The following is a 12,444-nucleotide window of genomic DNA, read 5'->3' on the forward strand; positions in this document are numbered from 1 at the left end:
AACATTATTGACGGAAGATCTTCACGATCACTAGTCAACGTCACGCGAATATGACACTTCTCCTCATTGGGGTCATGGGGAATTTGGCGATACTCGGGGACAACGTTGTAGCCTACTTCAAATGCCATCATTCTCAGCTCCCTAACGAACCCTACCACATCGATCAAGCTTTCCAGCGGATGGAGCGGCATCTAAAGGAACACATAAAGGAAGAATTAATGCATATACTTAAGTTAGCTGCACAAACTAGACTCATTTAAATTGACCCAAAATGAAAATTAAAAGAAAAGGAGCAAATAGAACTAATTTTCGTTTTTTTTTCGAATTTTTTTTGGCCGAAACACTTATTTTCAGAAATAATTTCGAAAATTATATTTTTCAGGAATTAATTGCAGATTTTTTTAAGCTGAAACATGTTTTTTTTTCGATATTTTTTTTCACAATTTATTTTCGAATTTTTTTTTGAGTGGTCATCAGAAATTTTTTTTTTATACTTGCAAGAACAGAACAGACCCAAGTTTTTTTTTAAGAAGCAAATTAATAATTGACACTGACAGAAGTAAATCACTTTAGACAAATAACTTCAAATACAAACTTAAGGCCCAACATGAGCACAGTACAGTGTCACCATTTAAAGACATGAACAGTACTAGTACAAACTTGATTTAATCGATACGGTAATAGATGTACAGTGCCAACTAATCAATTACACTATTTAATGGACTAATAGGTAAGGTACTTTGTTTTTTTTAAATGCCCAGTTTCCGTTTTAGTAAAGTAAAATAAAAGGAAAGAAATATTTTATACCTAACTTTGCATGTGCTGCCAGCTTAATTAATTTATAAGAGAATAGAGAAGAGCAGTTCTACTTTCCAAGATATTTTGAAGGCTACTTAAGGGTTACCATTTGGCTTGTCCTAAGGTCAAGGTGGCTCTAATACCAACTTGTCACGCCCGGAATTTTTATCCAAAATTCCAAACGCTTACATGTGTGTTAAATCCTCCTCCAGGAATCAGCCGAGGCACACAATAACAAATTGATAATAGAGTACTATCAAACAGCTAATTAATATTCGCAAAACAATAAATTATTACAGAGGTGGATAGTTCCTCTCAAAAGAATAAAATTCTACGCAACAAAAAATAAAAAAAAAGACTAAACAGCTATGGCGACTTCACTCCACAAGCAACTTGACTCGAACAAAGCCTAATCCTCCTCATCATCACCTTCGCTGAAATACTCCTCCTCTGATGAATGAATATTGCAAGAATGAGCATATGACATACTCAACAAGCCACACACCAAATATGCAAGTGCACATGATAACAAAGGATGGCATAATATAGCTTATTTGCATAAACAACATTTAATAAATATTTGAGAGAATAGTAAAATAGTTGAGTAGTTAAGCAATATTAAATAAACACTATACAATACACCCGTATTGCATAGGCCCAACCACATCTGAACAACCAACCTCGGTTGTACAAATCAAACCTCCATATCAGGGATATACCATTCCAAACTAGGAGTCAAATTAATAATCACATTATTACCACCAATGAGTAGCGTGAGATTAATCACGAAAAACATTGTCCAACTCACCCATAACCGCGGGCACGTTTATTCGAATAGTTTTACTCTGACCAGATGTGTACCACTGTACCCACAAGACACAGCCCCACGACATTTTACCATGCCCCTCAATACCACCACGATATCTCGGAAAAGAACTGTGACAATACCCCTCGCACAACACAATTCACCACAGTGGACCATTCCTAGATCATAATCACCCCCTCTACAACCAGAGGCATGGACTCCCTAGCGACCCCCACGGACTTCTCGCTGCTTCTCAGTCGGGCACCCCATAATGAACCATGCTATACAAAAGGTAAAGCCATTGCCCACGCTGGCTTGTGGTTGGCACGGTTAATGTTCAATAACAGAAGCTCGCGAACCGGTCCTTAATTGCCATGAGCACGACCATCAAAACCATGTGCTCACAACCCACCATTAGACAGGTTTTAATTATCAATTGATTACCATAACACGATTAACCGTCGTGAGCTACCATTAAATAAATCCATCAATAATTATGTAATGCAATCCATCCCATTAATGAGCTAATGTTTCTAAGCATGGCTAAGCAATTACGTATATAGCATTTAGCTGAACCAAACCAATATATAAGGTTCGAGCTAATCAATTTATTACCCATAGGAAAATAAATTCATCTTCGGCTAATTAACTGGGAAAAGCTCACCACCCGATGACATTTAAAAATAATGCATAAGTTGAAATAAAACATTAGCTTTAAATAGGTTCAACATGCTCAAAGGGTTGTTTGGGATCTGTGTGACTTGCCTTGAGCTTCTTCAAACACTTCTGAACCTTTCTCAACGAAAACACACTCCTCAGGAACGTCGGAAACTAAAGCAAATGAACAAAATCAACAAAACAGTAAAAAACAAGCATAACAGTACATGTGGATATTTTTAACGTGTAGATCTCGACTTTATATGAATTTAGCAACTTGAACCACTTGAATCCGAGTTACGATGATTTAGTTATGAATTTTCTAAGTTTAATCGATTGTCATCTAATACATAAAAAACTAATAAAAAGATTTATGACGTCATCATGACGTCATCGCCGGCCTAGGTTCGGCACCATGCGACCACCGGCGATAGAGGGCTCAGCCGGGCTATCCGAAGACACCTATGCGAAGAGGACGATGACGCGAACTCACCGGTGTGAAGAATGACGACGGACGACGATGAACGATGGCTGGCGGCGAGGTCCCACGGCGGCACGGCTCGGCTCAACGTCGACGAAGGCCCTCTAGTGGTTTGCGACGGTGATGATGGGGTGGACAGGGTGCTCCTCCACCTCGCGAACCCGGCGGTGGAGGCCAACAGCGACGACAGCGACGCTAGCGGCGGCGGTGGCTCTAGGGCTACGCCGTGGCGGCGCTTCTGGCAATGGCGGGGCTCGGGACTTGAGGGGAAACGTAGAGGGCGACTAGGAGATGCTTTATATAGGCTTGGATTAGAGAGATCGGACTCCAAACGAGATGATTTGAGCCGGAAAATCCTAGGGTTAGTTTGGAGAGATAAACTCGAAAATGAGTTTGATTCGGATAATATACAAAGCAATTAGCTCCGATTCTTGGGGGAAAAGATAGAGGACATCAAAGGGATAAAAACCCCTCAACTAATCGGACGCGAGGATGGCCGGTTGGGGCGGATTTGGTGGGGGACAGCGGCGGCTCGGACTCGGCTGTGGCCGGCCGGAGGTTGAAGAAAGACCCGACATGTGGGCCCCACATGTCGGCGGCTGAGAGGAGGGAGGTGCGGCAGCTCGGCTTGGGCCGCACGGCCGCGCACAAGGGAGGGAGATGTTGGGCCGAAAACGGCCCAACGGCTTAGGGGAGGATTTTAAAAACTTTTTCAATAAAAATAATTCGTGAAATGATGTTTCATTTATTAAAAATACTTCCCTTGCCCAAATAATTCCTACAAAAATCTAGAAAATAAATTAAGAAGCAAAGTATTTAATGAAATTTTATCTAGCTCAATTTTATGTTGCACTTTTTCCTAGATTATTAAGGTTTAACTTGGAGGCTTTTAAATAATTTCTAGAAAATGGATTAAAGAATGAATTATTTAACCCGAGCGCCCAAACCCCCAAGGCGACGACTCGCGATGACAATGGTGCCCCATACATAAGACAAACAAGCATGCCATGGAGGATTGCCATGTCTTCAAGACGGAACTTGCACGTCAACTGGCGATTTAGAAGGGGAAGCGAATACGTGTTGTCGAAGCGGCCGCTATTGCAGCCACCCCCGACTCCGCCTCCTCATTCCCAGACTTCGACCTACATGTTCGCATATCTTTGGCGGTTCTACATCATACTCCTCGAAGAGGGAATATAAGAAGATAGAACGTGAAGTCTGCTCTACATCACAGGGGGCTGCTACCAAGATGAAATGGTCCCAGCACAAGATTGAGTTCTCTGAGGCGGACCACTCGAGGATCGCAACCACACCTGGCAGATATCCGATAGTGGTCGAGCCCACTATTCGGAACATAAAGGTGGCATGGGTTCTCATCGACGATGGCAGTTCTATCAATCTTCCTTTTGCTAGCACAATTGATGCAATGGGGATCCCACGAAGCGAGTTGACGCCCGCAGATCAACCTTTCCACGGGATCACTCCAAAATCGTCATCCAAACCATTGGGTAAGATCACGCTACCTGTCACCTTCGGACAAGCTGACAACTTCCGAACAGAGTAGATCACCTTCGATGTCGCGGAGTTTGACATGTAATATAACACCATCATCGGGAGGACAGCACTCGCGAAGTTCATGGCAGCGTCCCACTATGTGTACCAAGTGTTCAAGATGCCAGGACCAAAAGGGACAATCACTACTCAGGGAAACGCCAAGTTGGCAGTGCAGTACGACGATTGAGCCACACAAGAAAGTGAGCAAGCCCAACAAGACGCCAAAACCAGATAGCGCAATCAGAATTGTCCCGCTGACCAGTTCTAAACCCAACAAGATAGTCATGATCGGGACAACACTGGACAACAAATAGGAACTCGCACTCATCACCTTCCTCTGCGACAATGTGGACGTGTTCGCTTGGCAAACGTCAGACATGCCGGGAGTGCCCAGGGAGGTGATTGAGCACAAACTAATGGTGCGACCCGATGCCAAGCCAGTTGTTGGTATTTCTTACGATCACAGACAATTCCGCAAGCGCACAGAATATACCGATGTAGCACTTCACCCAGGAGTATCCTCAGGTATCAATTTCCACAGGGAATGTGTGTGCTAATTCCAGTTCAGGTTCATCCAAGGACACGAAGCTATCGATAGGCAAAGGATAGAGATGTTTCGCTGGTAAGAAACAATGTCTGCAGAAAGCTTAATTTTAATCCTAATGTGGTACTTCGGGCACTGGCCAGCCCGGTGCTCCTAGATATCGCTCTACTGCGCACCCGGACAGGGAGGACTTTGTGATCTTGAGGGCTATCACCACCTCACACCTACCGTGGGATGCGGAGCAAACATCGGAAATCAACTACCTAGACACAGTTGATTACTACTTTAGTGTTTATAACTCACTAAAGCAATCACTATATTTTAGTTGATTATAGTGAACGATGATCCCGTACTCTGATTAGGAACTAACCAAGAAATAATTCTCACCGAGCTAAACTAAATTACTCAAAAGATATTTCAATTATACTCAAAAGATGTTTATAACTCACTAAATTGTTCAAGTGGAGGGCTAGCCGGAGCCGACGCCACCAACCTGGGCCGGCCCAACAGGCCTCTAGCTTCGGGTAGGGCACTGACAGGTGGGTCCTTTAGTGGGTTGTGATAGTTAAGGTGGTTTTGGGATGGTTACACCTGACATGTGGGCCCTCCTTATCCTCTAGCTTTCTTAGGAGTGAGGTTTCTTCACTTTCTCTTTATTTTATTTGATAAATTCCTGCAACATATTATTCTCTAAGTACAAGTGGAACTATATTATTTAAAAACAAATATGTATTGTAAGCATAGCTAATTCTCCATTATTTTAGTTATATTGACGGTCGAAATTTGTCTAATAAAATCATGCTAACTCTAGAAGTTGTGAAACCAATTTTGTTGTACTCCTAAGAACATCCCATTGAGAGATAGATTACAAAGACAATGGGTGTACATATTTATACCCATAGGCCGATTTGAGTCCCAACTGGACACGACACAAACTTTCCTAATTAATAGACCAACTTAACCCCAATTTATTAGTCTTCATGATTCCTTCTTGAATTAATAGACCAACTTAAACCTCCATAGGCTTGTTGATCTCTTCCCTTAACCGTATCTACCAATAAATCTTACCAAAATTTGGTGTTAACCATACCATGGGTACCGGGGTTATCACCTCATGCCTTCTGTAACCGGAAAGAACCGTGAGATCCTACAAAAGCATCACCTAGGCATCCTTCGCAATCACCATCGCCATTGCCAACCCCGCAATAACAAGCAGAGCAGCAGCAAAGCCTGAATAGCCAGTGCCTGAACAACTAGAAAAAAATATACAAGAACCTGAAGCGCCTCAATAGGTGGAATTTTGCTTGGTACAACCAAAAGAAATTACGTCACGGGAAGTAGCTGGGGTGCCATAGTGCTAGTAATGGTAAGAGTGCACAAGCACAAAACAAAAGGTGCATCTCAGAAACCTATTTTGGTCATTGGTCTCTAGCAGAGCATTTGGTCGACTGCAAAAACCTATTTTGGCCGACATAAAAATTGATTTTCGTAGTAGTGGATGGGGCCCGCAGATGAAGGGACTTAATTTCTAGGAACAAAGGGAAATCAAGATATGTCGAAACAAGATTTCAGCAATACTAAAAGGTGGCAATCAAGCTAGAAAAGTGGATGGGTCAGGAGACAAAGGTTTATATAGGTTCAGGCCTTCTCGACGAGAAGTAATACCCTTCTCCTGTCCGGAGAAATATTCCGCCGAGTGTATTATTGATCTGATGATCTGGGGGAAAAGTTATGCTCCTAGGAGTACTCGGACCCGGGGGAGGAGCCGCAATTACAATGTACATCCCATATGCCTTATGCACTAGGCTAACAGATATATTACAATTGTAACCGACTAGAACTACGGGATATTTCCTTGACATAGAAGTTAACATAATACCCGAGTCCTTCCCTAAACATAATCTATCTCAATAGTCTATCTCTTGTAACCAGTCGGATATCCATGCTATACAGGTATACGGTACCCATAATCTCCACAAGATGAATCTACAAGAGGAGTAATATAACATGGCTCTTTTGGGAGAAAGCCAAAAACGACTAACAAGGTCTTTTAAAAGCACTTAAGGAACCATATTAGTAAGTATGCCACACTGAGCCCGCGATAATATATATACTTCTTTCGATATTTATACAATGTTTATCGTACCAGAAGCGACGGTGCCGAAGCACCAATACCATGTTTTTGACCACCTCTAGTACTAACCTATTTTCTAATATCAATATTGTAGTACGTACACTTTAGACAAACACATATAGCATTACTCTTCATCTAACGGGTACTGTGTTAATTAGTTGAGCGGTGGTTGAACACCGTAACAAAGGGGAAGTCAGGTTCAGGTCTAATCATCAGTTCGGAATAATCTTGAAGCGAGGCTTGGAGAAGGCTGGAGATGGGTCATAGCGCCCGTAGTCGTTTGTCTTAACCATAAGGTTCCTTGGATGTACTTCGCCTGACGATGTCGCTCCCTCTCCGAGTGCAGCACTAGAATATTTCTGAATTATGACATGATAGTTAATCATACATTAATTCTTTTGCTATACCACATCTTTTGTTTTAGTGCGTCTCCGGAACTTTTTATAATTCAAAATTTAATTAATCAATGATGAACTCGTTTGAACATTCTTCTTCTTCGTGATTTGTTTATGGACAGCTAATTACTACTTTCGAATTCCATCTGTATATACCTTTTGATTCGTTTCTTGCGCTACCAGCTCCCTTCCTCCTGTAAAAACAGTCGTGTAAAGTTAGTGAGCTTAACCTAAAATTTAATTCAGACATTTGCATGTTCTAAGCATATAATTCCTCTATTTTACGTTATAAGATGTTTGGGTTTTGATTAGATTCTTGCATGGATCCATAAACGTGCTTCATATATATGTATGTTAGTAAATTTAGACCAGGGATGAAAATGTCAAAAAATCTTATAATGTAGAGAGAGAGAGAGAGATCTAGAGAGAAAGAGAGAGATCTTGAGATCTAGAGAGAGAGAGAGAGAGAGTATTTCATATAATATAAGATAAATTCTTCAAATGAAAATAGCAAAAGAAGAAACGGAACAATTAACAAAACCTGCAGTAAAAACTGAAAGCGCCGACGCTACGATGAGCAGTATAACGAAAACCGAAGCTCTATTAACTCTCCTGGAGCTCATCTTTCTACTTAATTTCTTTCCCTCTCTAGTCCTTCTAGTTCCTGATGATCAACAGGCTGCCACTCTCATCAACTCTGCCGACAAGGCACTGAACTTGCGCCAGCAGAACAGTACATTTCATGGCTTATATAGCTGACGAGTCGAGCAGCGCTTCCGTTCCATCTTGGCATGATAGTTTGGTGCGTCCAAATTCCCCTTAGTATAACGGAAAGCAAAAGGAGGATGATGAGCACTTGGCCTCCATGGTTTCTGAGTGTGCATCAGTCAAGTGTTAGTGGGTTACTAATATGCTATATCTCTGAAGGAGAACAAAAGGAACAAGAGCTAGCGTTAGTGGAATGCTTGATTGCTCCAGTTCTTTATGGCCTTCTGCTCCTTGTCGACCGATAAAGAAGTGACAGGGGGAATCGATCACATCCGGCAAGCACCATGGAAAAAGGGCACCAATTAACAACAAGCACTGTGGTTTCCATGTCACTGGGCACCTTTGGTGATCGCATATGCATCGGCGTCCCCTTTGCATGAAGAAACGCCCCCATTTTAGTTCCATGACTCCATGAGCTTAGTGGTCCGTCCTAACACGAGCAGTGCGCGTGGCATCGACCAAGATTCCAGAAACTAGCAATTCTTCTGAACCGCTTTCACAAACATAAATCAAACAGTTCGTGATTCATTTTCAGTGAATTTTAACAGTGGCACGTACTACGACCTGTTGTGCTAGACGCTATGAAATTTAATTTGGACAATTAAACTTCAGTCTATTATATTGGAATATAAAGTGAGTTGTCGTCTTTCCCAACCAGGCTAAGCTTTTGGGTTAAATTGATTGGTGCATGCAACATAATATGGTATGATAGCCAGAGATCTCGAGTTCAAATACTAGTTGGCACACAATTAAATAAAAAATTCAGCCCACTTTTATTCTATGCTGGAGTCCCGATGGGACCTCATGTGATGTTTGTATATAAAGTGAATTGGCCGTCTTTACTCGTCAGCTTAAGTTTTCAGGTTGAACTGGTCGGTGCATACAACTCAATATAGTTGACTGGAGCTTAAGTTTGCACGAACATTCCCGAGTAAATACAATTCTATTCTTTCAAACATACAACATGAATAAATATGTTAATGCAATTCAAATTTTTTGGTTGAAAATTTTTATAACCAGACTATTACTCATTTTTCTACTTGTTATTTTATTTTCCAATTGCTTCTTCAATTGAGAGAAAAAAAACAGAGTAGTAAGAATTCTCTTATTCCTATTTAAAAGGATACTGTCCTTATAACTATGAATGACTGGCTTTTATTTCTAACATGACCACTTGATAAAATATGGGGGAAAGTAGGGGGGATGGCCGATAATACTAGAAGAATCATATTTGGCTGATATGTAATACTATTTCATTTCTCACTTTCAGTTTGTAACCATGTTTTGTTTTAAATTTTTACGCATGTAGCAATATGATTCTCTCAAAACAGAAACCTTTCATATTGATGCTAAAAAATATTTTGATGTTACTAGGGATAATATCAGACTTATAGCAAATTTGTGGAAATCTGCTAAATTATAAATAGACGATTAATTTTCATGTATTGATTGATATTGCATAGAGTTAAATTTAAAGAAAAATAATTGAAGCAATAGTTCAAATGAAATTCTAGTTTCAAAAAACATTTTTCTAGCTCGCTTACATATCAGCTGGAAATCCAACTAGTTTGAATATGAAAACTTTCATGATCTTATCGATACATAGGTCCCTTTAACTTTTTGTTTAATGGGTGTTGTTCCATCTTTGGTATGAGTAACATACATGGTTAAATTTGGAAGGATAAACATAATATTGGTTACAAGTTTGCTTTTTGGCTGTGAATTACTAATGCCATGAGCCAAAATTTTTTTATCAAACAAAATAATTCACCAATCATGAACATCTTAGGGTGTGTTATAACCCTTACGTCAGACTCTATGTTTTCTTAGCATATCCAGTTTCTTCCAAACGCAACACTGGCCGAGGATGAGCTAAGTAAGAAAACATGCATGAGCTAAGGAAACCCCGCAAAACAATTTCATCAATAAACCAGCTCACTGATGTACCAAGGAGGTGAACGCGACAAGAAGGGTATGTGTATGTATACTTGTTTTATGATAAGTTTCACACGCTGTAATACATTTCTGTCTACCACTACTCAGGGTTCATGCTTTTAGAAACCACTGGAATTTCATGGTTTTTGAAACTTTTTTTGTATCGAACTACATGAAATTTTAACAAATTTTGACTGATTTGTATAATTTTGACCAAATTTCCATAGTTTTGAAAAATCCAAAAATTTCAAGCGAGATAGTTGCTTCCCGAGATTTCCAAAATTTTTGGCATTTTGTAAATTTTGAACCGAAATTTCGATCCCGGCCACTACTACCAATGTACCACCAAGGTTTACAATCTGCAAAATAGACTCATATGGCATACTATGAGATGACTAGCGATAGAGTCATACAATCATACATGGAGGATCCCACATACATCAACCATACATCCACATCAACTTTTTTGTTGTGCTCCTATTCATGACAAAATTGGTCAATAATATTCCTTAACACATGGTTTACACCAATTCGAAGCCAAGGGGGAAAAGTAAGTCTGCCACTTAGACAAGATAAGGTTGGGAATCGTTTGAACTTAGTGGGGAATAAAGCGCACACCACTAATTAATCCACCTCTAAGAACTAGAGTTATGATACTAAAGGTTGATCAATTCCACTTGTGGTATTTGATGAATCAATGGGTCGGTCGTGGAGTCATATTCAATTTATATGGATTGGCTTAAGAAAAAGCATCATATTGTGTATGTTCACGCGAAAGCATTCATATTCATTCATGTACTTAAATCAGACATTGACATGGATCATGAACGGATCAAATTATGATACCCCATTAAAATTGTGATTATTTTTTCACTTATATGTGACAATATGCTCATGGAAATGTAATAGTTATATAAATTATATATAGAGATAGAGACACCCTAACCACACCTAGTGTGTGCAATAACTAAAACGCTCCCCTCACAGATACACACTCCCCCTCCCCCCCCCCCACACCCCCACCCTTACCCCATCCTGCACCATTTTCTCCCACCCACTCCTTTTTTTCTCTTTCTTGTTTGCAATTCTTTCCCTCTAATCTCACTCCCTGATTCTTCTTCCCACGTACTTCTCTCAGTAACTAAATTACTCGTGACTCCTGATTTTTCCTCCCACGTACTTCTCTTTACTTCTCTCAGTAACTAAATTACTCATTCCCGCATGCTTGATGCTTCTCGTAGTAATTAAAATACTCCTGACTACCCTTCTGCCAGTAACCTTATTACTTATGATCAACTTAGTGATCTTGTCACAAAATTTATCTTAGTAAATAAATAGCAAAATTTCTCTTAGTAAACAAATTACTATTTGAACTAGTGCTTCTCCTGATAAAGAAATAGTACAAGTTGTTGTTTTAGTAAATAAATTACGAATAACACGCGCTTTGTATAAGTAAATAAATTACTCACTTGTTAGACACAAGTTTTTACTCTGGTCTTCTATTAGTAAATAAATTACTATCATCTGGCCTTTTTATTAGTAAATAAACTTCTATCATCAAGTTAGAAGTAAAAACTTTTGATCTAACAACAAAATTTACCCCAATCATCTTTCAGTAAATAAATTACTCATATACTTTTTTTCATCTTTCTTCAGTAAATAAATTACTCCAAATTACTCCCTAGCAGCTAGAGTAAAAGATTTAAGAACACACTGTTCTAATCCGATGAATTGTTTGAACAAGTTTCAGTATTATTTCAATAGTCTATTCACACATGCAATGCGAAACATCAGTAGAATGCACAAAACTGTTAAAAAATGACAATAGCACCATCACTGATGGATATGCTGACGGAAACCGATGCAAGAACTATTATGGCGATGCAGATTTGGGCCGACGAGTCGGATCGATACTAGCACGAATCCAGGCACAGTTGACCGCAGGCACTCCTTGGTGCCGCTGCTGGTTCTACTTGGCCAGCGCCATTGTCGCCATTCAGCTACTATACCGAGCTGCAATTTTCACAATTTGACCCTTTCAAAAAATTTATTTCGAGATTGAATTGTGCCAAAAATTAATCTCAAAAATAGGTCATAGATGATATATAAAGACCCGACTGATAAGAAACACTCTATAAATCAATCATCTATCTTGGAGTAAATACAACTTTTGTGATAAAAAAATCTGAGTAAAAACTCATAAATGATTTATCAACCGCTGAATAATAACGGCTAACAAGTTTAACCAGCCTAAGCTGTAACTGTAGTCTGTATTAAGGAAGCAAAGCATATAAATTCTCACAAGGAACGTCGATCATAAAAACCAGTCGTCCTAATTAAACCCAAACAGCTTTTTGACTTTTTAGAGAAAGT

The 12,444-nt window shown here is 39.8% G+C and overlaps 1 protein-coding gene and 1 long non-coding RNA gene across 2 annotated transcripts; both read right to left on the minus strand.

The window, feature by feature from the left end:
• Positions 1 to 1,037: 1,037 nt before the first annotated feature.
• Positions 1,038 to 3,314, minus strand: LOC136353863 (uncharacterized). The gene is made up of 3 exons (XR_010737339.1): positions 2,754 to 3,314; positions 2,369 to 2,434; positions 1,038 to 1,248 (listed from the first exon to the last, which is right to left on the minus strand). It is a non-coding gene; the product is annotated as an uncharacterized lncRNA (long non-coding RNA).
• Positions 3,315 to 6,912: 3,598 nt separating this feature from the next.
• Positions 6,913 to 8,300, minus strand: LOC107275286 (protein CASPARIAN STRIP INTEGRITY FACTOR 1). Its single transcript, XM_015759945.3, has 3 exons — positions 7,910 to 8,300; positions 7,525 to 7,562; positions 6,913 to 7,332 (listed from the first exon to the last, which is right to left on the minus strand). Exons 1-3 carry the CDS (start codon positions 7,989 to 7,991, stop codon positions 7,186 to 7,188), a joined length of 267 nt encoding a protein of 88 aa, XP_015615431.1. The 5' UTR covers positions 7,992 to 8,300; the 3' UTR covers positions 6,913 to 7,185.
• Between the last annotated feature and the right edge of the window lie 4,144 nt (positions 8,301 to 12,444).

Source organism: Oryza sativa, chromosome 11, assembly GCF_034140825.1.
Source record: "Oryza sativa Japonica Group chromosome 11, ASM3414082v1".
Lineage (NCBI taxonomy): Eukaryota > Viridiplantae > Streptophyta > Magnoliopsida > Poales > Poaceae > Oryza > Oryza sativa.

Coding starts and splice junctions, on each gene's coding strand:
- LOC107275286 (XM_015759945.3), bottom strand. CDS start 7,991: ATGAGCTCCAGGAGAGTTAATAGAGCTTCGGTTTTCGTTATACTGCTC. Junction 7,563..7,909: donor GCTTTCAGTTTTTACTGCAG/GTTTTGTTAATT, acceptor CTGTTTTTACAG/GAGGAAGGGAGCTGGTAGCG. Junction 7,333..7,524: donor CGCAAGAAACGAATCAAAAG/GTATATACAGAT, acceptor GTCATAATTCAG/AAATATTCTAGTGCTGCACT.